The sequence below is a fragment of the Macaca mulatta genome, chromosome 12, assembly GCF_049350105.2.
Source record: "Macaca mulatta isolate MMU2019108-1 chromosome 12, T2T-MMU8v2.0, whole genome shotgun sequence".
Lineage (NCBI taxonomy): Eukaryota > Metazoa > Chordata > Mammalia > Primates > Cercopithecidae > Macaca > Macaca mulatta.
This window is the reverse complement of record NC_133417.1, coordinates 105,494,603-105,521,765: the sequence shown is the minus strand read 5'-3', so window position 1 is coordinate 105,521,765 and position 27,163 is coordinate 105,494,603. Positions and strand designations below refer to the sequence as shown.

The following is a 27,163-nucleotide window of genomic DNA, read 5'->3' as shown; positions in this document are numbered from 1 at the left end:
GAAGTAATACAGAAGCTGACATTCAACATGTATTTCTGAAAATAGAAGAATGAAGGGAGAGAAAACGGGCCAGGCCAGGAGGTGGCTTTTAAACCCTTTTAGATGTCCACATATATTGAATGGATTAAAAACACACAGCAAAACAAGACAGACTAGTATACAAGATAACCAATGCAAAGGTATTTAACACATTTTATTTGGTTAAAACGTTAATAGCTATTGTTTGGTTAAAGGCTACTAGGTAAAAAGAAGCTTAAATAAACAGGAAGATGTTATATGATGACCAAAATGACTTAAAAAGCTTAATGTTACAAAATAGCTATTTTATGCACATATACCTATTAATAAATATTAAGAATGGACAAATCAACACTCTGTGAAAGGCCAAAAAAAAAAACTTTTCATCAAGCACTTCATCTTCTTGATACTAGTTATATTTCTGTTTTGATTCCTTATGCTTTGAAAATTCAGAAAAACCAGAATCCATACATTCACTTCATCTTCTCATCTTGCTGCAAAGTAGAAAAAAAGGAAGATTAATAACAACCCAAAATTAATGCTTTTGCTGTGACTCATGGAGAAGAAAATTGTTTCATCATATCAGTAGAAAAGAAGTTTCCTTAAACCATAAGCTTTGTTAAATATTTGAAATACTCTATTTTTTCTGAAATCTTATAGTTCTCACTATCAGAGTATTTCAAATAATTCATTTCAAATATTTAAGAAAAATTAATCAACATAGATTTTATATATTACATGTTTATTACATAGTTCCTTTTTATTAGAAATTTAGCATATGTTCAAGAACATGTGAAAATATACAATTTAAAAACAAAGTAAGTGCTCATGTTCCTACACCCAAGTTAAGAAACAAAATATTACCACACCTCCAGTGTGCCCCTTTCTGATCACATCCCTCTCCTCCCTGAAAAAGGGACCACTATCCTGAATTGTATTATCACTCCTTCTTTACGGTTTTTGTTTTAAGCACTTGTGTATTGCTCTCCTAAAAAGTATAATGTTTGGTTTTATCTATGTTTAATAGATATCTTTATATCAATGGAATCGTACTGTAGGTGTTTTTCTGTGACTTACTTTTTCCACTCAGCATCTTCATTCATTTTCAAGCCTCTCCTTTATTTAAACATTAAGCATTTTATATTCTGTGTCTGATTTGCTGTTTCTGCTGATACCTTGTTCCTCTGTGTATGTAGTGTTTTTCTTAACTATGAGCTAGCCCTTCATTTTCCTTGGAACTTTGGCTGTGCAAAAAACATGTTGAGGTGTGAGATGGACAACTCCCTACAAAATATTTGCTTCTAATAGACAACAGGGCACTACAGTTCATGCACTAATTATACTCAATCCTCAGCTTCAATTTTTTTGTGCCTTTGAAATATTGTGAATTCCAGCTATAATCTGTAATAAAGGCTGTATTTTGGTTATGAATTCTAAGGAAAGATTTTTTTCCTCCTTAATTCAGCACCCAAGTTATTCCCTGGGGCTGAGCAAGCTAGTGGGGAGGTTATTTTTAGTTTGCTCTTCTACTGAGAAAGTAGATCAACTTTGTGGAAGAAGAGCTAATAGACTCTTTATTTTGGATAAACCCTAGGATTTGTCTTCTGTCCCTAGCCCCATAGGGCTGTGAATGAAATGTTTAGGTTCACCTAGTTAGACAAATATCTTCAGGATAAGTTCAGTTCCCCTCTGAGTTCCTGCTCTCATTTGATCTTTGATCTGAGCTTTTCTTAGTTTCCTACTAAAAGAAACATTGGTTAGCTAATAGTCATTAGCTAAGAAATGTGTTCAAGGTACGTTTTTTAGTATTTTACCCAATAATTTTATTTTTTCAGTAAGAGGGTGGATTCATGCACCTAATACATCATATTTCAAGATATAGAGTTTATTTATATTTTACATGCATGTGTGTAAGTGTGGTTTTTAGATGAAATACATAGACATGGTCCCAAATTAAAAAGGTATACAAGATTAGGTGGAAAGGTCTCTTTCACTCCTTTGTACTCCTCTCCAGAGCCAGTGTGATACCACTGCCTTGGGTAATTAGATAGTTTAATTAATCCTGTCAAAAGAAGTACCTGTTCTAAATAAAACACAGCAAAATGCTGTAAGGAAATAATGTTCTATTTTAGTTTAGATGTACAGTGCATGCAGATGATTTGCTATATAGCTTAGCTGGTAAAATTTTAAAAGCAAAAGTCACAACATTCAGTATAAATTCTGAGTGATGACCATCCAGTTGCCACATTTTTTCTTCCTTCTTTTTGGATTGGAAATGGTATGCACTAGGTATATCACAGCTTCTAGTAGCTCCCATGAAAGTAGATCCTAATGAAAGCTGCTTGCTATTATGGAATGATCATCATAGGTACTGAAGATAGGAGTGGTAGGAGTTATCAGGAAGGTCACATAAATATGTTTTTAAAGTCTTTATCTCTTAAAGACTTTAAGTCTTTAGTCCAGAGCACTGAACATGACGAATGAGGGCATTTTTAATATAAAAAAGGCCACAATCCAAAATGAATAGGTAATAATTATGACATTTACATAGCAAAAAGCAGAGGAACCACCTTTCTGAAGCAAAAACTACAGGAGATACATGGAAACACAGGACACAATACATTTTAATATACAACTCTTAGTATAACCTTAGTACAAAACAGATCACTTATTTACAAAAAATAAGAGACAGAAGATCTAAGCAACATAATAAATACAGTAAGTCTATGGATATATATCAAACTTTAGATCCTGATTATAGAGAATACACATTTTTCTCAAGCACTCACAGCACACTTATAAATGCTGATCCTATAGTAAGTCACAAAGAAAATACTGGCAATTTCCATAAAGCAGAAATATTACGATAAATAATTTCTGACCAAAATGCAATAAAACTAGATTTACAAATAAAAACAAAAAACCAGAAAGGTTCATCTACCTGGAATTTTTAAAACCTAATAACTCCTGAAGAAAAAGAGAAACTTAAAAACCACATTGAAAACACTATGTATCAGAATCAAGATACATTGAAAGCACTGATCAAAGAAAAATTGATTGCAAAAGACACTTATTTTAAAAATTTGTTTTTTGTGTTCTATTTATTTATTTTTATTTTTAATTTTTTGAGTCAGGATCTTTCTCTGTGCAGTAGCACAATCATGGCTCACTGCAGCCTCAAGCTACCAGGCCCAAACTATCCTCCCACCTCAGCCTCTCTAGTAGCAGCTGGGACTGACTACAAGCACATGCCAACATGCCTGGCTATTAAGTGTTGGGATTACAGGTGTGAGCCACTGTGCCTGGCCATAAAACACTGTTATCTATATAAATGAAAGAATAAAAATAATAAATTGAAATAAGAAAACAACAACAATAAAGTAAATCAAAGAAAACACAAAGAAGGAGATAATAAATATGAAGCAGAAATCAGTGAGGTAGAGAACAGAAAAATAGATCCAATTAGTATCAAAGTCCTGATTTTTTGGAAAAGTTAATAAACTACTACCTAATTTGATCAAGAAAAAGAGAAAAAGAACACACACACAAAATGATAAATGATATAGGTAAAATAACTATGGAAAAAAGATTTAAAATTAATTTGCATGTCTAATTCATAAAAGATAATTTGCAGACTTTTATGCAAATAAATGTGAAAACTTAGATGAAATGGATAATTTCCTATGGAAATATAATACAAATAACGAAAAAAATACAAATAACAAAAATTGACCCCATTAGAGCAAAAAAGCTTCAACAGACTAATTTTCACACACACAAAAAATAGTCAACGTTATTAAGGAACTATCCCACACAAAATACTAGGTCCAGATGGTTTCAGAGGGGGATGCTAACAAACTTCCAAAAACCAGAGTCCCAATGTTCTAAAATTATATAAGTATATAACATACAAATAATTATAAACATAAATTATAATGTACTATAAATTATAATGAAATAGAAATTATTTCATTAAAGGAACCAAGACGGTGACTTTCTTGATTCCCTTAATATGATACCTAGGCCAGATAAAGGCAATTCAAAGATGGATAACTATAGACTCATATCAATTATGAATGTTGATATAAAAATTCTAAACAATATTTTGGCAAACTCAATTCAACATCACATTATGAAAAACATACTCCATGACAAAGTGAGATTTATTCCAGGAAAGCAAGGTGAGTTTGGTACTAGAAAACTCATCAACAGATGCCATGTTAATGCATGTAAGGAAATAAAGTGTATGATTATCTTCATAAATGCTGAACAAGCCTTTGACAAAATTCAACAATCATTCATGATAAAAACACTCAATAGGCATCAAGGGGCATTTTCTTAGTAAATTATGTACATATCTTAATCTTAAAGCAAGTATCTTGTTTAATGGAGAGACAAAAATACTTCAACAGAAGTATTTCTACTAAAATCAGGAACAAGGCAAGCATGCCTACTATTCCTGCTACTATTTTAACATTGTACCTGAGTTATTAGCCAATGCTAATAGAAAAACAATAAGAGGCATACAAAGGGGTAATGAGGTAAAACTATCTCTATTTTCAGATGCTATCATACTATACCTGGAGAACTCAAGACAATCAGTGAGATAAGAGAATAACAGAGTTCAGTAAGTAGCAAGATATAAAATGACACAGAATTCAACGGCTTTCATATATATGAACAACACTGGGCATCAGTTACATGTCCATATATAATAGCAAGAAAGAAAACTAAATACTTGTAGACTAGTGGTTTTCAACTCAGGATGATTTTATCTCCCAACTGAAATTTTGCAACATCTGGAGACATAATTTTGGTTGTTATAAATGTGAGGGTGCTACTGACATCTAGTGGATGGAGGTCAGGGATACCACTAAACATCCTACAATACACAGGATAGCCTCCCATAAAAGAGAAATATCTAGCCCCAAATGTCAACAGTGCTAAGGTTATGAAACTCCAAGCCAGACAAGTCAATACCATCCTAAGGTTCATTTGGAACATCAAACATTCAACAACAGTGAGGGAAACAATGAAAAAGAAAAACCATAGCCCTACCAGACATTAAAACATACTATAGATCCTCTACAATAAACAAGGAGACCACTGGCAAAGGTGATGAGATGTCTCACTTCCGAGATGACATTTTGTTACATAAGACTCTATCTTGCTAGAGGACTTGCTCTAGAGATTTTCCATAGCTGGCTTTGAAGTAAGTGGCCATGCTGGAAAGGAGGCCGTGTGGCAAGAAGCTAAGGACAGCCTCTAGTCAACACCAAGAAGATGAGGCCCTCTGTCCAGAACCACAAGGAAACAAATTCTGCCAACAACCTGTGTGAGTTGAAAGCAGATTCTTCCCCAGTACAGCCTCCAGATGAGAACCAGCCTGGACGACACCTTTAGTGCAGCTTTGTCAGACCCTAAGCAGAACACCCAATTAAGCTGTGTCCAGATTGCTACTTTAAGCCATAGGTTTATGGGAATATTGTTATGGAGTAATAGATAACTAATACAACACAATATAAGCAATGAGCATACTTAGTGCTCAGATTTTGGTTTCTAAGCAAAATTCTCTAATCTTCTCACTATGATGAGCCTGGAACATCCCGTGTGTCAGAAAGTAAGAAAGTGCTCCAAATAGTACGAAGTCATGTCAGAAGGACATGGAAGCCAAACAGAAGGAACTCTTAGTGGTCAAAGTTGGAATAACTTGAGTAACCAGATAAATATTGATGGTATTGGACTTTCGTCTATAGAACAAAAGAGATATATAAATAGAGGGAGAAAAGACAACTCTTCCTTACAGATTGATTCCAATTAATGTAGAAGGAAAGGAAGAAATCAAAAATCATTACTAATAGTACCCATAGTAGTAACTGTTGCAGGCAAGATCCACCAATGGATGCTAAAATTAGTGGGTGAAAGTTTGAGAAAAATGGAATATATAGACTCAAAGTATCTCCCTTCCATGTTCATTAACAACAGAGGAAAAGATTGTGACTTCACAGTAAAAAACCCAGCAGATACCACCTTAACCAAGGAATCAAGGCTAACATGACAGTAATGAAACATGCTGATATCATGAAGCCTTGAAATGAGGCAAGAAGGACATATAATTTCTGTGAAATATTTGCCAAAAAAGCACAACTGCATTGCAATCATGAGAAAACATCAGACAAACCCAAACCGAGAGATATTCTACAAAATAAACTGACCAGTAGTCTTCAAAGGTGTCCAAGGCAGAAAAAAAGAAAAGACTGAGAAACTGTCATAGGTTAGAGGATGCTTAGGAAAAACAACAACTAAATGCAACGTGGGACTCCAGATAGAATTCTGAAACAGAAAGTGATGTTAGTGAAAGTCTATAGTTTGTTAATGGCATTGTACCAATGCTAATTCTTTGGTTTCGATAATTTTACTGGGCACATAAGACATTAAAATTAAGGAATGCTGGGAAAGGACCATATGGGAAACCTTTGTATTATTTTTACAACTTTACCATTAGTCTAAAATTAGTTCAAAATAAAAAGTTTAACTTACAACTCATTAAAAGGCAAATGACCCAACTGAAGAATGGACAAAGGATCTCAACAGGCATTTCTCCAGGAAGACAGATGGCCGGTAAGCCCATGAAAAGACACTCAACATCATTAGTTATCAGGGGACTGCAAATCAAAACCACCATGCAATATCACTTCAAACCCACTAGGATGGCTAGAACCACAGTCATAGAAAAACAAGTGTTGGTAAGGATAAGGAGAAATTTTTAAAAATCATCATCGTTGGTAAGCATGTAAAATGGTACAGCAGTTTTGGAAACAGCTTGGCAGTTCCTCAAACAATTACACAGACTCAGCAATTCCACTTCTAGGGATATAGCCAAGAAAAAAAAAAAAAACACTTTACACACAAAACCTTGCAAACGAATGTTCATAGTAGCATATTCATAATAGCCAAAAGATTAAAACAACCCAATTGTCCATCAAAGCACAAATGGATGAACAAAATGTGGTATCTATACAATGGAATATTATTCAGTCATAAAAATGAATGAAATACTGATACATGCTACAGTATGAAAGAAACTTTAAAACATGCTGGGTGAAAGAAGCCAGTTGCAAATACCACATATTCTATTATTCCATTCATTTGAGATGTCTAGAACAGGGAAATCTAGAGAGATAAGAAGTTGATTAGTGGTTGCCTAGAATTGGGGGATAGGAAAGAGATAATTAAAGGGTACAGGGTTTCTTTTTAAGTAAAAAAAGTGTTGTAAAATTGACTCTGGTAATGGTTGCACATATCTATGAATATACTAAAAACCAGAATATTGTACACTTTTTTTTTTCTTTTTTGAGACAGAGTCTCACTCTGTCACCCAGGTTGGAGTGTGTGGTATAATCTCAGTTCACTGCAACATCCGCCTCTGGGTTCAAGGTGATTCTCCTGCCTCAGCCTCCCGAGCAGCTGGGACTATAGGCACGCACCACCATGCCTGGCTACTTTTTGCATTTTTAGTAGAGATGGGGGCCAGACTGGTCTTGAACTCCTAGCCTCAAGTGATCCACCTGCCTCAGCCTCCCACAGTGCTGGGATTACAGGTGTGAGCCACCATGTCTGGCCTAAATTGTACAGTTTAAATTGTGTGAACTGTATCTCTCAATAGCTGTTAAAAAAAGAAAAAAAAAGAAAAGAAAAAAGAAAGAAAGAAAAGAAAGAAATGAAAAGAAATGAAAAGAAAAGAAAAGAAAAAAAAAGAAAGGCCCCTTGGTCCTTAATTTCACTTTTAATTTTCTTTTACCCTCCCTTATATTACTGCCATCTGCTGGTTATTGTTTTAAAATACCCATGAAAATCATTCTTTTTTGTTAGATGTGATCATTGTTGTCTAGTTTTGCTAAGAAATTTAAGTCCTTACTTTTTAGAGAGAGATATGTAGAAGTGTTTTCAGAATTAAATGACTCAATATCTGAGACTCTAAAATACAACAAAAAGGATAGATGAAGCAAATATGACAAAGTGTTGATAACTGTTGAACCTGAGGAATGGATAAATTGGAGGAGGGCACTATTCTCTTTGTTGGGGTATGTTTGAAATTTACAAAAATAAAGAGAAAGGACTGTTATTCTTTTGAGAGTAAAGGACACATAAACCACTTTGACTTCTAGGGAACAAGGTAGGAAATAAACAAATGGGGTAACAAAAATAGCTTGCAAATCACAGGGCACGAATTTTAAAAATTATAATTATCAGGTTACAATTTAAAATATGACAGCAGTAGAACTGGGAACTAACCAAAAGTAAATCAATTTAAATCCAGACAACCCTCCAACTCCCCAAAAATAGCCTGCTCAAAGGACATATTTCTTCAAATCTTACCCAAATCATACTGTGGTTGTTACATATCAATAATATACATTTTATTGAATTATCAGAAGTGCTCAAATACTAATTCAGGCAGAAATTTTTTTAAGGATATATTTTATAATGGCATATTAAAATCACTTGAAATACCTACTCTCTGAGGCTTGGCTCTTTAAAATGGAAAGGAGTACACCTTCTTCTTCTGCTTGTCCGTTCTGAAGATAGATCTTCTGACTTATTATCAGATTCAGCAGTGTTATTTGAAACAAAACTGGTATTTGTCAAGTCCTGTAATGGTCTATCGCCTGAAAAGAATATGATTTTTCACAAATATTTTAAAAAGTATATAGAGATACAAATAGATATGAGCTATATAGTGGTTTGCAAATCCCTGCAGCAAATTTTAAATCTTGATTCAATTTTGAGAGGAAAGAGACTAACATTTGAAACAAACTGTCAGAGTAGCTGGCAACTTTTTTATTCTGAAATCACATATGGGTCCCAAAAGTTCATCCTAGTCCAACTCTTTTCATGGAAGCACACAAATTACAGAACATTCATTCAACATATACGCCACTGATCATTCACTCTGTGAAAGGCACCATGAGGAGCAGATAAAAAATGTCTCACCAGTCCTCTAACAAATCAATCCTGCAACTCTAGACCTTCGTAATTCTTTTGCTTCGGTGTGCTTTTACCTGGAATTGACTTACCCACCAAAACCTTAGGGATCTACACACATATATTGAAATAATAGGCTCCCAGTAAAAATTTTTAATTGGTATAGGAATGTTTAATATTACAAAATTTCTAACGGCAAAAGAACTTTAGGATTCACTGTTAAGGAAAAAAATGAGATAAGTAATGTTATATATAGTATGACTTCAAATATATATTTAAAATTCCATAGATTTGGGTCTGCATGCACATGGTAAATGGACTAAAGTTCTCCCAGGTGATTATTTTCCCCTCCCTTTTTCTGACTTTCTACTTTTGATTTTCTGCAATGAGTACTATTTTAATAACTGGGAAAAAATAAAAAGTAAATACTACAGGTAAAAATCTTACTTATCCTTTAGGGCCTAAAATGCTACCTATTTAAGGATGCTTTTGAAGATTCCTCTAGTCAAAATTACGCCCCATTATATCCCTTAGCATAATACATGTGCTTAAAGAATCATTCATTCCATTTCACCATGATGTTTGTTACATGCATAGAATCTGAGGAAAGGGGGTTGGTACTGTTTATTTTTCAATCCTCTAAAATATCTAGAAGGGTTTGATCACATTAAATATATGTTGTTGAATGGGGAAAGTCTCTCACCCTCAAGAAAAGTGCAACTGTCTTCAGTAAAATAAAAACTAGTACAATTCATTATTATATACATTTAAAACATTCAATTTTCTTCAAATGTATGAAAAAGGAAATTATTTGCCTAAGGTCTTTATTAGGCAAGTTTGTGGTAAAGGCCAAATCCGTTTGTAGTTGTAAATGTCCAAGATACTCTCTCACTGTTATTTCCCGAAGTATGAAACTTTCTTTATTCCTTCATGCTATTTCTATGGATCATGTACTCAGTTATATATTGTTTTTAAATTCCATAAAAATACCACTTAGAAAATACTTCATTGGCTAAGTAAAAAACAAAAACAAAAACAAAAACACTTCTAAACCTTTATCATTTCATAATGGTTATTAACCTACCTATTCCTGACTTTTGGGTTCTCCGGTTGACTTTAAATTTCATCTCGTTCATTTTCTCATGCTCATCATCACTTACTTGAAAGGCTGGTGAGCACTCCAAGGAAAAATTTTCTTTTATTATCACATTTTTACTAGAAGAAATGCTCAAAGGTACTAAACCTTCACGAACACTGTGAAAGGAAGAATCTTGTATGTTGGGTGAATATATCTCAGACAAAGATTTAAATGCCTTTGTGTAAAAGTCTGGCTTATTTTTGATCATTTTCTCATTCTCCAAATTGTTTTCCTTATCAGCTCGTTCAGATGCAGTAGACTTTCCCTGAATGCTGTCAAGTATTCTTTCCATTACTTCATGGCTCTCTGGAGAAGGATCTATGGAGGTCTTCCTTTTCTTTGACTTAGATGTCATTTTATTTACCTTTTTAACCTGACATTCTCCTTCTTTTATTTCTTCCACAAAAGGGGTATCTCCTTTTTTATTCAAAGTGGTAGTGCTTTGCTTCTGAGTCTTACATAGTTCAACCGGGCTTCCTGGATCAGAATCTGCTTCACTAGTAATATGTTTTAAATCAGATTCTAAGGAGACAGATGTCTGTGAAGATTCTGTTAACTGTGAAGCAAGTTTGTTCTTACCTTTTGTCAAAATGTTCTTTGCCTTGCATGATGATTCTTTCTTACACTTTTTAACTACTTTGTAGGAATCTGAAATTTGATCACAACTTTCCTTTTCATTACTGTTGATTTCCATATAGTGTTCATTGATAATGTCTTGGCATTCAGGTTTTTGTTTATTTACTTTAAAATCAAGATCTTTTGTATAGCTTTCTTGGACATGTACATCTTTATCATTATCCTCATATATCTGGTTCATTTCAGAAATTATTTCTGTGTTCCAATTCACTTTATTCCTGAGCTTCTTATTTATTTTTGATTCATTTTGCTCAGCAGATTTCCTATCAGTAACATACTTTTTCAAATCCAATATACTCTGGGTGTCATAATCACATAAATTTCCATTATCTTTGATAGGAAGATCAACTGTTTGAAATTCATTTGTGACTTGTAGATTTTCAGAAATTGTTTCTTTATCCTTTGGGGTTAGAGAAAAGAAGTTATCTTTTTCTAGGTCATGTACACCTTTGTCATCATTCTCATATATTTGATTGGTTTCAGGAATTATTTCCGACTTTTGAGATACATTTAGTCGAAGCTTCTTACCTATTTTTGAATCATTTTGACAAGCAGGTTGCCTATCATGGATATGTTTCACCCCCAAAACATTTTGAATCTCAGAATCATACAGGTTTCCACTATCTTTGGTAGAAACAGTAGGTGTTTCAAACTCACTTGGGTCTTCTAGGTTTCCAGGGATGATTTCCTTATATTTTTGAGTTAAAAAGAGTGAGTGACTTTTAACTGTGTATTCTATACTTTTGTCATTATCTAAATGATTCACTTCAGAAATTATTTCTGTCTTCCGATTTACTTTCTGCCGAAGCTTCTTATTAACTTTTGATTCATTTTGCTGAACAGGGTACATATTGGTGATCTGCTTTTGCAAACCCAACACATTCTGGGTCCTATAGTCACATCGATTTTCATTATCTCCGGTAGAAAGAGCTGGGATTTGAAGCTCTTTGGAAACTTCTATGTTTTCAGAGATAGGTTCTTTATCCTCTTGGGTTTCAAAAAAAAAATTATCTTTTTTTAGGCCACGCACCACATCTTTATCATTATCCTCATACATGTGGTTCATTCCAGAAATTATTTCTGTCTTCCGGTTTACTTTCTTTCTAAGCTTATTAATGTTTGATTCATTTTGCTCAGAAGGTTGAATATCAGTGACATATGTTTTCGAATCCAATATATTGTGGGTCCCATAATCACATAAATTTCCATTATCTTTGGTGGAAAGACTGACTGTTTGAAATTCATTTGTGACATCTAGGTTTTCATAAATGGTTACTTTATCCTTTTGGTTTGGGAGTAAGTTATCTTTTTCTAATTTGTGAATCACAAATGTCTGTCTAGAAGCTTTACTTTTATTACAAGTTAGGGAATTCTGACCCTTATCAAGTTTACTCTCCTGGTGAAATTTATCTGAACTTTGGGATAAAGAGTATGTTTCCTCTTGCTCATTTGTTATTCTTTTCTTCTTTTTGTTACACTGTATGTTTTCTCTGTCACCTTGTTCAAAGCCAGTTTGAAGGGTCATTTTCTTCAGTTCATTCACCTGAGCCAGCTGTTCATTATTGAAAATAAAACCAGGATCTTCAGCATCCCTTTTGCCATCCAGGACATCAGATCTTTCTGGCCTGTTTTCAATCTTTTCCCCGATATCCACATCTAAACTATTTTTAAACTGTCTCTTTGATCTTTCTCTCTTTTTTTGAGAGCTTGAATCTTTCACTTTTCTGAAAGTTTTCATTCCATGTTCATTTGTTTTTTTATTACTTTTCTTTTTAATGCCTGTTGAAACTGTGACAATTTTGCTGACTTCACTAGCAGTTAAATCCATGTCAGCATCATACACAGTTTTCTGCAATTCAAAGTCATCATTATCCTCAACTTGATTCATGCACTCTGCATTAGGTTCTCTGGCAGACTCAGAAGATAAGCCAGGAAGATCCTGTTTATTTCTTTGCATTTCAGTATTTGTTTCATTAGTATGACCATTTATCTCATCATTGCAATTTAATTCTGGACTTGAAATGTGTTGTTGATCTAAAACTGTTGCACAGGGAGTGTCTGCAGAAAAATTATTTGATTCCCAAGATGACCCACGCTTCTTCCTTTCAGTCACATTACTAGGAGATGGTTTCTCCCATCTGTGGCCAATAGATTGGGCGTTTCTCATCTCACTCGTTAGAGAACTCTTAGAACTTTGGTCTGAGTGGGAATGGCTTTCTATTAAGAAAAGGAAAACAAAACTCAGAAATAAGTAATGAAATAAGTAATAAGTTACTTTAAGTAAATTTATCAAGCTGTTTCACAGATATAATTTCTGACAATGTGTTCTGCTCAGATCCTAATATTACTAAGAATCTATGCTTATAAGAAAGTAAGTTAGAAATGATGAGTACTCCTAAATCACATTTTACATTTGTATCTATAGAAAATATATACTGAGAATTCTGCCTCAGCCCCAACAGTAGAGTGGAGTACAGCCAACAGTAGAGCCATTAGCATACATTTCTAGAGTGGAAGGAGGCCAGCAAATGAACCCAATAATAGTAATAACTCTGAAAAGGATTACTATCAAAGACTATCAACAGGCAGCTAAAATTCATATAAATTATATATACATATATTAATATATGTATGTGTGTATATATACACGTATATACATGTACTGTATACATTATATGTATACCATATATATGTGTGTATATATGTATATATGTGTGTGTATATGTGTACATACACACACATAAACACACACACACACACACATTTTCAGAAAGGAAAAACAATTCTAAACTCTAAATTCAAAATTGTTATGGTTCCATATCCCAGTCTGAAAATCTATGGCAAATCTGTAAGCACCAGACTACACCACAGATTATCATTTAGGAATACTATGTAAATAAAATGTAAATGCCATCTTTTTTCTTGCTCAACCATTCCCCAGGCTCAAGTTTTTGCTTTACCGCTAATTAATTGGTGATGATCTTAAAAGAGTCTCTATATCTATCTAGACCCCAATTTTCATATCTACGAAAAAAGAGGGTAAAACTAAGTAAATATATGGTATCTTTCAAATCATAAGCTAAGATACCAAGAAAAGCTCATTAGGTCCATTTATTTCTAAACATTTCTTCCAGAGTAACAGTATTAGGCCACTGTGGATCTGATGTTTGTCAGCATATTTACTTTAAAATTAAATCTATCACCAGCAGTTTTAAATGGCAGAAGTTAGCAAATCTGTAACATAAGAGAGCTAACTTATTAACTGTTACACATAATTGCCCTCAGGAAGAATATCTGATGAATGTAACTAATACAAATATTCTAAATGAATTTTTAAAACAATCTCACCTCTGGGAGGTACATCAACTATAGAAGAAATATGTTCTGAATCATCTAAACCATATACATTTTGATTATTTTCTTTAAGAAATAACACTTCCAAATTATCCTGAGTTGATAAAGGTTGTGTTGTTGATCCTGAAGAGGGAATATCAGGTAATGTCTTTGATTTAACATTGTTGTCACACTGCATTTTCTCTTTATCATCATCTTCATCATCATTTGAAGGTAATGGAACCCTAAAGGCAAGTGGAAAGGAAACGAGAAATTATGTATTTTATAAATTTTTTAAATGCATGGACAGTTATTTGTATATTCTATTTAAGATCAAACCACAAATCCACCCTGGTACTTTTTCAAGTTCAATGAAGACACTTAAAGGTAGGAAATGAGTAGTTCCTACTAGAACAGAACTTGGAAGGAAACAGGAATGCTTCTTAACCCCTTAGTCACAGTGGCCCCAAAAGAAGATAATTTATACATTCACTCCTTGTGCTATTAGAAGACTACACTAAGGATATTTAAAAAGTCCAAACTTACTTACAAATAGCCATATATAATATTTATACTTTTCATATAATTAATTCTATGTAATACCCAAAACTCTTCCTTTGGTTTCTAGCAAATATAATTGTTTATAAAATTATGTGTGAAATAAGTTTGCTACGTTTCCAAAAGGAATCCAAGTACACCAAAATCATTATTCCTAGAGTAATTAAATCTATGGGAGGAAAACAGATAGAAAACAGATAGAAAAAAGATAGTAAAGAGTTGTCTTGTATTCCAAGGAAATCACAGATATTTTAAAATAATTTATAATAAGAAAAATAAAATATTTCTGATAAATATTTACGAGAAATTTAAAGGCAACTACCAGTAGAATAGCTGTTGGGAGGAAATGTCTATACCACTGAGGAAACAAGTTAACAAAAATCAACAGAGAGGCTCTGTTTCTGGTAATGGCTAAACAGTTACTATCAGACCAACCCTACCTAACAATGACTATAAATTCTGGACAAAATATTTTAAAAAACAACTACTAGAAGTCAGTGAATGGACAAAAAGCAAGTAGAGAGCTAGCGAAGGGGGTGCCGACACTTGGAAGAAGAGTGAGTTTCCCATTGTTTTACAGTCTCAGCTGGTGCCACATTCAAAAAAGTTAGAAACCTACAGTCTTATTGGTTCAAGGTTAGAATTCAGGGCAACTATAAGAGCTGTAAAGTGATGAGGGAAAATATCAGATAAGAGAGGTAGAGAGAAGAGCCCCAAATTTTGTGTATAAATGTTCCCCAAATATCTAGCTGACCTCTGAATCCCATATATATGAGGAAGATTCGAAGCAGCCTATCTAAGGATAAAACAACTAAAATGAGACTTCACTTGTTGCTTATTTTGGGTTCAGACAAGGTTACTGCCTAATAAAATTGACACATCAAAACTCTTTGGGAGAGCATAACTGAATCTACATTTTCTATAACAAGGGATACACAATACCCAGGTGCAATCTAATATTATCCAATATATGAAGCAATAGAAAAACATGATTTAAACTCACAGGGAAAAGATAATCAAAAGAGAATGATCCTGATATGCAAATGGCCAGTACGTACATAAAAATATACTTGATATCATTAATTATTAGGGAACTACAAATAAAAACCACAACGAGATACTACTTCATACTCCTAGATGGTTATAATCACAATAATAGCTAATAAGTGTTGGTGAGGAGATGGAGAAATCAGTGTTGAAATACTTTGCTGGCAGGAATGTAAAATGGTACAGAAGTTTGGAAAAACAATTTGGCAGTTTCTCCAAAAGTTAAACACAGAGTTACCAGATGACCCAGCAATTCCACTGCTAGGCATATATTCAAGATAATTGAAAACATATGTCCACACAAAAACTTGCACATGAATGTTTATTGCAGCATTATTCATAATAATGGAATTATTATTCCATTATTATGGAAAGAGTGGAAACAACACAAATGTCCATTGATTGATGAATGGATAAACAAAACATAGTATATCCATACAACAGAATTATTGTCCCTTCATAAAAAGTAATGAAATGCTCATATGTGCTACAACATGAATGAACCTTGAAAACAATATGCTAAGTGAAAAAAGCCAGACACAAAAGGCCACGTATTTTGTTATTCCATTCATATGAAATATCCAAAATGGCCAAATCCATTTAGACAGAAAGTAGATTAGCAGTTGTTAGGGGCTAGGGGAGTGGAAAATGGGAAGTGACTGTTATAGATATGAGATACCCTTTTAGAGACTGAAATATTTTAGAATTGAACAGGGTGAAGATTCAAAGCTTTGTGAATATACTAAAACCACTGCACTGTATACTTTAAAAGGGTGAATTTCATGTGATAAGAAATTTTATGTTATGTGAATTATATATCTCTATGTTTTAAAAAAGTAAATACAAGAAAGGAAATAATTTAAAAACAGACATAAATGAAATATAAAACATAAAATTGAGAAAAATGAAATCAATGAAGCCAAAAACTGAGTTTTTTAAATGAACAATAAAACTGACACACTTGTAGCTAGTTTGATTAAACAAACAAATTTAAAAAATCAGGAAAGAAAGGTTCTCACTACAGATGCTACAAGCATTAAAAGAATAAGAGAGGTTCCAAGATGGCTGAATAGGAACAGCTCCAGTCTACAACTCTCAGCGTGAGTGACGCAGAAGACAGGTGATTTCTGCATTTCCAACAGAGGTACTGGGTTCATCTCACTGGGGCTTGTCAGACAGTGGGTGCAGAGCCAAAGCAGGGCGAGGCATTGCCTCACCCGGGAAGCGCAAGGGGTTGGGGAATTCCCTTTCCTAGCCAAGCGAAGCCTAGACAGACAGCACCTGGAAAATTGGGTCACTCCCACCCTAATAATACTGCGCTTTTCCAATGGTCTTAGCAAATGGCACCCCAGGAGATAATATCCTGCACCTGGCTCAGAGGGTCCCACACCCATGGAGCCTCGCTCATTGCTAGCAGAGCAGTCTGAGATCAAACTGCAAAGCAGCAGCGAGGCTGGGGGAGGGGCACCCACCATTGCTGAGGCTTGAGTAGGTAAACAAAGCGGCTGGGAAGCTCAAACCAGGTGGAGCCCACTGCAGCTCAAGGAGGCCTGCCTGCCTCTGTAGACTCTACCTCTGGGGGCAGGGCATAGCTGAACAAAAGGCAGCAAAAACTTCTGCAGACTTAAATGTCCCTGTCTGACAGCTTTGAAGAGAGTAGTGGTTCTCCCAGCACGGAGTTTGAGATCTGAGAACAGACAGACTGCCTCCTCAAGTGGGTCCCTGACCCCCGAGTAGCCTAACTGGGAGACACCTCCCAGTAGGGGCCAACTGACACCTCATACAGCCGGGTGCCCCTCTGCGATGAAGCTTCCAGAGGAATGATCAGACAGCAACATTTGCCTTTCTGCAATATTTGCTGTTCTGCAGCATCCACTGGTGATACCCAGGCAAACAGGGTCTGGAGTGGATGTCCAGCAAACTCCAACAGACCTGCAGCTGAGGGTCCTAAGTGTTAGAAGGAAAACTAACAAACAGAAAGGATATCCACACGAAAACCCCATCTGTATGTCACCATCATCAAAGACCAAAGGTAGATAAAACCACAAAGACGGGGAGAAACCACAGCAGAAAAGCTGAAAATTCTAAAAATCAGAGCACCTCTTCTCCTCCAGAAAAATACAGCTCCTTGCCAGCAACAGACAAAGCTAGATGGAGAATGACTTTGACAAGTTGAGAGAAGGCTTCAGACGATTGGTAACAACAAATTTCTCCAAGCTAAACGAGGATGTCTGAACCCATTGCAAAAAAGCTAAAAACCTTGAAAAAAGATTAGATGAACGGCTAACTAGAATAAACAGCATAGAGAAGACCTTAAATGACCAGATGGAGCTGAAAATCATGGCACGAGAACTATGAGATGCATGCACAAGCTTCAGCAGCCGATTCGATCAACTGGAAGAAAGGGTATCAGTGATTGAAGATCAAATGAATGAAATGAAGCGAGAAGAAAAGTTTAGAGAAAAAAGAGTAAAAAGAAACAAAGCTTCCAAGAAATATGGGACTATGTGAAAAGACCAAATCTACATCTGATTGGTGTACCTGAAAGTGACAGGGAGAATGGAACCAAGCTGGATAACACTCTTCAAGATATTATCCAGGAGAACTTCCCCAACCTAGCAAGGCAGGCCAACATTCAAATTCAGGAAATACAGAGAATGACACAAAGATACTCCTCGAGAAGAGCAACTACAAGACACATAATTGTCAGATTCACCAAAGTTGAAATGAAGGAAAAAATGTTAAGGGCAGCCAGAGAGAAAGGTCGGGTTATCCACAAAGGAAAGCACATCAGACTAACAGTGGATCTCTTGACAGAAACTCTACAAGCCAGAAGAGAGTGGGGGCCAATATTCAACATTCTTAAAGAAAAGAATTTTCAACCCAGAATTTCATATCCAGCCAAATTAAGCTTCGTAAGTGAAGGAGAAATAAAATCCTTTACAGACAAGTGAATGCTGAGAGATTCTGTCACCACCAGGTCTGCCTTACAAGAACTCCTGAAGGAAGTGCTAAACATGGAAAGGAACAACCAGTACCAGTCACTGCAAAAACATGCCAATGTTGTAAAGACCATTGATGCGAGGAAGAAACTGCATCAACTAACAAGCAAGATAATCAGCTAACATCATAATGACAGGATCAAATTCACATGAAACAATATTAACCTTAAATGTAAATGGGCTAAATGCTCCAATTAAAAGACACAGACTGGAAAACTGGATAAAGAGTCAAGACCCATCAGTGTGCTGTATTTAGGAGACCCATCTCAAGTGCAGAGACACACATAGGCTCAAAATAAAGGGATGCTCAAGCCTGTAATCCCAGCACTTTGGGAGGCCGAGACGGGCGGATCACGAGGTCGGGGGATCGAGACCATCCTGGCTGACACGGTGAAACCCCGTCTCTACTAAAAAATACAAAAAAAAACTAGCCGGGCGAGGTGGCGGGCGCCTGTAGTCCCAGCTACTTGGGAGGCTGAGGCAGGAGAATGGCGTGAACCCGGGAGGCGGAGCTTGCAGTGAGCTGAGATCCGGCCACTGCACTCCAGCCTGGGTGGCAGAGCGAGACTCCGTCTCAAAAAAAAAAAAAAAAATAAAAAAATAAAGGGATGGAGAAAGATCTACCAAACAAATGGAAACAAAAAATAGCAGGGGTTGCATAAAACAGACTTTAAACCAACAAAGATCAGAAGAGACAAAGAAGGCCATTACATAATAGTAAAGGGATCAATTCAACAAGAAGAGCTAACTATCCTAAATATATATGCACCCAATACAGGAGCACCCAGATTCATAAAGCAAGTCCCTAGAGAGCTACAATGAGACTTAGACTCCCACACAATAATAATGGGAGACTTTAACACCCCACTGTCAACATTAGACAGATCCACAAGACAGAAAGTTAACAAGGATATCCAGGAATTGAACTCAGCTCTGCACCAAGCAGACCTAATAGACATCTACAGAACTCTCAACCCCAAATCAACAGAATATACATTCTTCTCAGCACCACATCGCACTTATTCAAAAATTGACCACATAGTTGGAAGTAAAGTACTCCTCAGGAAATGTAAAAGAACCAAGTTATAACAAACTGTCTCTCAGACCACAGTGCAATCAAACTAGAACTCAGGATTAAGAAACTCACTCAAAACTGCTCAACTACATGGAAACTGAACAACCTGCTCCTGAATGTTTACTGGGTAACATAATGAAATGAAGGCAGAAATAAAGATGTTCTTTGAAACCAATGAGAACAGAGATACAAAATACCAGAATTTCTGGGACACATTTAAAGCAGTGTGTAGAGGGAAATTTATAACACTAAATGCCCACAAGAGAAAGCAGGAAAGATCTAAAATTGACACCCTAACATCACAATTAAAAGAACTAGAGAAGCAAGAGCAAACACATTCAAAAGCTAGCAGAAGGCAAGGAATAACTAAGATCAGAGCAGAATTGAAGGAGATAGAGACATAAAAAACGCTTCAAAAAATCCATGAATCCAGGAGCTGGTGTTTTAAAAGATCAACAAAATTGATAAGACTGCTAGCAAGACTAATAAATAAGAAAAGAGAGAAGAATCAAATAGATGCAATAAAAAATGATAAAGGGGATATCACCACTGATCCCACAGAAATACAAATTACCATCAGAGAATACTATAAACACCTCTACACAAATAAACTAGAAAATCTACAAGAAATGGACAAATTCCTGGACACATACATCCTCCCAAGATTAAACCAAGAAGAAGCTGAATCCCTGAATACACCAATAACAGGCTCTGAAATTGAGGCAATAATTAATAGCCTACCAACCAAAAAAAGTACAGGACCAGACGGATTCACAGCCGAGTTCTATAAGAGGTACAAAGAGGAGCTGGTACCATTCCTTCTGAAACTATTCCAATCAATAGAAAAAGAGGGAATCCTCCCTAACTCATTTTATGAGGCCAGCATCAATCTGATACCAAAGCCTGGCAGAGACACAACAAAAAAAGAGAATTTCAGACCAAAAGAAGAAGAAAAGCAATATCCCTGATGAACATCGATGCAAAAATCCTCAATAAAATACTGGCAAACCGAATTCAGCAGCACATCAAAAAGCTTATCCATCATGATCAAGTGGGCTTCATCCCTGGGATGCAAGGCTGGTTCAACATATGCAAATCAATAAACGTAATCCATCATATAAACAGAACCAAAGACAAAAACCACATGATTATCTCAACAGATGCAGAAAAGGCCTTTGACAAAATTCAACAGCCCTTCATGCTAAAACTCTCAATAAATTAGGTATTGATGGGATGTATCTCAAAATAATAAGAGCTATTTATGACAAACCCACAGCCAATATCATACTGAATAGGCAAAAACTCAAAGCATTCCCTTTGAAAACTGGCGCAAGACAGGGATGCCCTCTCTCACCACTCCTATTCAACATAGTGTTGGAAGTTCTGGCCAGGGCAATCAGGCAGGAGAAAGAAATAAAGGGTATTCTATTAGGAAAAGAGGAAGTCAAATTGTCCCTGTTTGCAGATGACATGATTATATATTTAGAAAACCCCATTGTCTCAACCCAAAATCTCCTTAAGCTGATAAGCAACTTCAGCAAAGTCTCAGGATACAAAATCAATGTGCAAAAATCACAAGCATTCCTATACACCATTAACAAACAGAGAGCCAAATCATGAGTGAACTCCCATTCACAATTGCTTCAAAGACAATAAAATACCTAGGAATCCAACTTACAAGGGATGGGAAGGACCTCTTCAAGAAGAACTACAAACCATTGCTCAACGAAATAAAAGAGGACACAAACAAATGGAAGAACATTTCATGCTCACAGATAGGAAGAAACAATATTGTGAAAATGACCATACTGCCCAAGGTAATTTATAAATTCAATGCCATCCCCATCAAGCTACCAATGACTTTCTTCACAGAACTGGAAAAAACTACTTTAAAGTTCATATGGAACCAAAAAAGAGCTCACATTGCCAAGACAATTCTAAGCCAAAAGAACAAAGCTGGAGGCATCACACTATCTGACTTCAAACTATACTACAAGGCTACAGTAACCAAAACAGCATGGTACTGGTACCAAAACAGAGATATAGACCAATGGAACAGAATAGAGCCCTCAGAAATAATACCACACATCTACAACTATCTGATCTTTGACAAACCTGACAAAAACAAGAAATGGGGAAAGGATTCCCTATTTAATAAATGGTGCTAGGAAAACTGGCTAACCATATGTAGAAAGCTGAAACTGGATCCCTTCCTTACACCTTATACAAAAATTAATTCAAGATGGATTAAAGACTTAAATGTTAGACCTAAGACCATAAAAACCCTAAAAGAAAACCTAGGCAATACCAATCAGGACATAGGCATGGACAAGGACTTCATGTTTAAAACACCAAAAGCAATGGCAACAAAAGCCAAAATTGACAAATGGGATCTAATTAAACTAAAGAGCTTATGCACAGCAAAAGAAACTACCATCAGAGTGAACAGGCAACCTACAGAATGGGAGAAAATTTTTGCAATCTACCCATCTGACAAAGGGCTAATATCCAGAATCTACAAAGAACTTAAATAAATTTACAAGAAAAAAATCGAACAACCCCATCAAAAAGTAGGTGAAGTATATGAACAGACACTTCTCAAAAGAAGACATTTATGCAGCCAACAGACACATGAAAAAATGTTCATCATTACTGGCCATCAGAGAAATGCAAATCAAAACCACAATGAGATACCATCTCACACCAGTTAGAATGGCAATCATTAAAAAAGTCAGGAAACAACAGGTGCTGGAGAGGATGTGGAGAAATAGGAACACTTTTACACTGCTGGTGGGACTATAAACTAGTTCAACCATTTCGGAGGACAGTGTGGCGATTCCCCAAGGATCTAGAACTAGAAATACCATTTGACCCAGCCATTCCATTACTGGGTATATACCCAAAGGATTATAAATCATGCTGCTATAAAGACACATGCACACATGTTTATTGTGGCACTACTCACAAGAGTAAAGACTTGGAACCAACCCAAATGTCCACAATGATAGACTGGATTAAGAAAATGTGGCACATGCTGGGCGCAGTGGCTCACGCCTGTTATCCCAGCACTTTGGGAAGCCGAGGCGGGCGGATCACAAGGTCAAGAGATCGAGACCATCCTGGCCAACATGGTGAAACCCCATCTCTCCTAAAAATACAAAAAAAATTAGCTGGCCGTGGTGGCGGGCGCCTGTATTCCCAGCTATTTGGGAAACTGAGGCAGGAGAATTGCTTGAACTAGGGAGACCGAGGGTGCAGTGAGCCAAGATCATGCCACTGCACTCCAGCCCTGGTGACAGAGTGAGACTCTGTCTCAAAAAAAAGAAAAAGAAAAAAAAAAAAAAAAAGAAAATGTGGCACATATACACCATGGAATACTATGCAGCCATAAAAAAGGACGAGTTCATGTCCTTTGTGGGGACATGGATGAAGCTGGAAACCATCATTCTGAGCAAACTATCACAAGGACAGAAAACCACATACCACATGTTCTCACTCATAGGTGGGAATTGAACAATGAGAACACTTGGACACAGGGTGGGGAACATCACACGCTGGGGCCTGTCATGGGGTGGGGGTAAGGAGGAGGGATAGCGTTAGGAGATATACCTAATGTAAATGACAAGTTAATGGGTACAGCATACCAACATGGCAGATGTATGCATATGTAACAAACCTGCACATTGTGCACATGTACCCTAGAACTTAAAGTATAAAAAAAAAAGAAGAAGAAAAGCATAGTATAAACAACTTTATACCAATAAACCTTACTGACTAGATGAGATGGATGATTTTCTTGAAAGACAAACATTTTCTAAACTGACTTGAAAACAAACCAAAAATTTGAAAAGCCCATATCTATTTTAAAAATTAAATTCATAATTAAAAACTCCAGGCCTGAATTACTTCTCTTGCGAATTCTATTAAACATTAATGAAAAACTACCAATTGTACAAATTCTTTCAAAAATTGAGGAAGACAAATGTTTCTCATCTCATGAGGCCAGCACAACCCTTGTCAAAACCTATCAACGGTTTTTGTAAGAAAATTAAAGACCAATATCCCTTATGTACATAGTACAAAATTTTTAAGAAAACATTAGCAAATCAAACCCAGCAATATATAGAAAGAATAATACATCATAACAAATTGGAATTTCTTTTCAGGAACGCAAAGTTTGCATTAGAAAATCCACTGAAGTCACTGTATTAATAAAACAAAGGAGAAAAATAATGATTCTCTCTAAAAATGCAAAAAAATCATTTGACAAAATTCAATACAAATTCATTATAAAAACTCAGAAAACCAGAAAAAAGGGAACTTCTTCAGCTTGTAAGAAAGGTGCTAACTTTTCAATAGAAAAAGATAGATGCCTGAAGATGATGAAATGACACCTGATGGACCTATATAGCATTTTAAATATAACAGAATTTGAAGTGAGGGTATAGAAAAAGATATATCATGGAAATATTATACCAAACAAAATAGACTTTAAAGCAGGAACCATTGGTAGAAATCAGAAAAACAAATCAGTCCTAAATGTGAGTACCTAATAATAGCTTTAAAATACATACAGCAAAAATTGAGAAAACTAAAAGGAGAAACAGATGAATCCATAATCAAAATGGTAGACTTTAATAAACTTCTCTCAATAACTGAGAGAATAAACAGACAACAGAAGCAGGAAAGATATGGAAGACTATAATTAACAAACTAGACACAGCTGCCATACATAAAATACAGGGTTCAACAATTGCAAAATACACGTTTTTTTCATGTGCACCCCAAGTACTTACCAAATTAGATCAATCTTTGTCCTAATGAAATTCCCAACATACTTCAAAAATCTAAATTCATTTGAATTATGGTCCCTAATTATAGTGGAATTAAGCTAGACATCAACAACAAAAAGTAAACATAAAAATACCCATCAGCTTAGAAATTAAACAATATACTTGTAAGTGATCCATAGGGTCAAATAAAAAATCAGAAAAAAAAATCTTGAACTAAATAATGATATAGATCAAAAACTGTGAATCTAGGAGACTGATGATGCATGCCTGTAGTCCCAGCTACTCAGGAGACTAAAGCAGGAGGATCATTTGAACCCAGGAGATCAAGTCCAGCTTGGGCAACAGCACATAAGAACTCATCACAAAATAAACAAAAATTGTGGAACACAGCTAAAGCAGTGATTATAGGAAAATAACCTGAAATGCTTATTTTTTTTAAAAGAGAGGCTGAAAATTGATAATCTATCCTAAGAAGCAACTAATAAGAGTAATAGTAATGAAAAGAAAAGCAAAACAGAAAGAAGGAAAGAAACAATAAGGAGCAGAATCAATTAAATAGAAAACAAATATACTAAAACAACAACATAGCTCCAAATGGGACCTTCACAAAGATGAATAAAATTGACAGACCTCTAGAGCAAGATAATTAAGAAAAACAGTGATGAAACACAAATAACCAGTACTGAGAAAGAAGAGAACCTCACTACATACCCAAAACACATTAAGCACATAACTTGATAATATTATGGACAATTTTATGACAGTAATTTTAGATGAAATGGTCAAATTCTTTAAAACAATTTAACCTAACATAAGAAGAAATAAGAAATCTGAATATTGTTATACCTATTAAAGAAATGAGATGTTAGGTCAGGCATGGTGGCTCATGCCTGTAATCCCAGCACACTGGGAGGCCGAGGCAGGTGGTTCAACACCAGCCTGGCCAACATGGCGAAACCCTGTCTCTACAAAATATACAAAATTTAGCTGGGCATGGGGATGGGCATCTGTAATCCCAGCTACTAGGGAGGCTGAGACAGGAGAACCACTTCAACTCGGAAGGCAGAGGCTGCAGTGAGCCAAGATCGCAGCATTGCACTTTAGCCTGGGTTGCAAGAGTGAAACTCCATCTCAAAAAAAAAAAAGAGATGTTACCAAAACCTTTTCCACAAGAAAACTGCAAGCAAGCCCAGATAACTTCTAAACATTAAAAAAAAAACAACATATCCTACACAAATACTACCATAAAACAGAAAAAGAGGTGCACTTAATTCATTTACAGTGACCAGCATAAATAGAAAAACCTGACAAAATCTATTACAAGAAACAAAAATTAATCATTTTCATCAACATACAATGATGTAAAATGATGCAAAAATCTTTTTTAAAAATTAGCAATTACAATTTTGTGGCATATCAAAAGGATACTTCATCAGGAGCAGTTCATTGTAGAAATGAAATTGTGGTTTAACATTCAAAAATCCTTATAATTCATTATATGAATAAAAAATATTAAAAATCCATAACATTAATAGAAAAAAGAAAAAATTAGTATCTACTCAGTGACAGAAAAAGCATTTGATAAAATTCAGTAGCTATTCATGAAAAACTCTCAGCAAACTGAAAGTACAAGGAAATTTTCATAATCTGATTAAGAAAATCTACAAAAACACAAGAGCAGGCATAATATTTAATAACAGGAATACAATATTTAATAATGGGAATACAATATGAATGCCTGTTCTTACTTCTTTTATTCAATATTTAATAAGCAGCTGGCCAGGCATGGTGGCTCACACCTGTAATCCCAGCACTTTGGGAGGCCAAGGTGGGCAGATCACAAGGTCAAGAGATTGAGACCACCCTGGCCAACATGGTGAAACCCCGTCTCTACTAAAAATACAAAAATTAGCCAGGCATGATGGTGTGTGCCCGTAGTCCCAGCTACTCGGGAGGCTGAGGCAGGAGAATCGCTTGAACCCAGGAGGCGGAGGTTGCAGTGAGCCGAGATCACACCATTGCATTCAAGCTTGGTGACAGAATGAGACTCCGTCTCAATAAAAGGAAAAAAAAAAAAAAAAAAAAAAGTAGCCAATGCAACATAAGAAAAAATAAAAGCCAAAACCTGGAAATAAATAAATAAATAAATAAATATAAAAGAAAAGCCTATATACTAGGAGGTTGGGGGGAATAAAACTGCCTTATTCACAAATAGTAAAATTATATTCACAAACTATTAGAATAGCAAGGTCACTGGAAACAACGTCAATATCCAAAAATTATATTGCTATATACTAACATCAAGAAGAAAATTAAATTTAAAAAGCAGAGCTTCTCTGCCTATGGGGTAGCCATTTCTTATTCCTTTACTTTCCTAATAAACTTGCTTTTACTTTAAGGATTTGCCTTGAATTTTTTCTTGCATGAGATCCAAGAACCCTCTCTTGGGGTCTGGATCAGGACGCTTTCCAATAACATCTTCCCGGCAAACCATGAAGGGACGATACTGAGGAGACCCCTGACCCAAAGGAAATAGACCGCAGCACCAATTGGCCAACTTTGGGTAAGTGGTGGGGTG

General features: G+C 35.5%; 1 protein-coding gene across 1 annotated transcript in view; it reads right to left on the bottom strand.

Moving 5' to 3' along the window:
* Positions 1-178: 178 nt before the first annotated feature.
* SGO2 (shugoshin 2) overlaps positions 179-27,163 on the bottom strand; it is a 53,731-nt gene continuing 26,746 nt past the window's right edge. Inside the window, exons 6-9 of the mRNA XM_001091712.5 lie at positions 14,126-14,355; positions 10,088-12,994; positions 8,537-8,687; positions 179-512 (exon numbers count right to left, since the gene is read on the bottom strand). Coding sequence (XP_001091712.4) covers positions 497-512; positions 8,537-8,687; positions 10,088-12,994; positions 14,126-14,355 — 3,304 coding nt within the window. The 3' untranslated portion in view covers positions 179-496. The remainder of the gene's footprint in view (positions 513-8,536; positions 8,688-10,087; positions 12,995-14,125; positions 14,356-27,163) is intronic.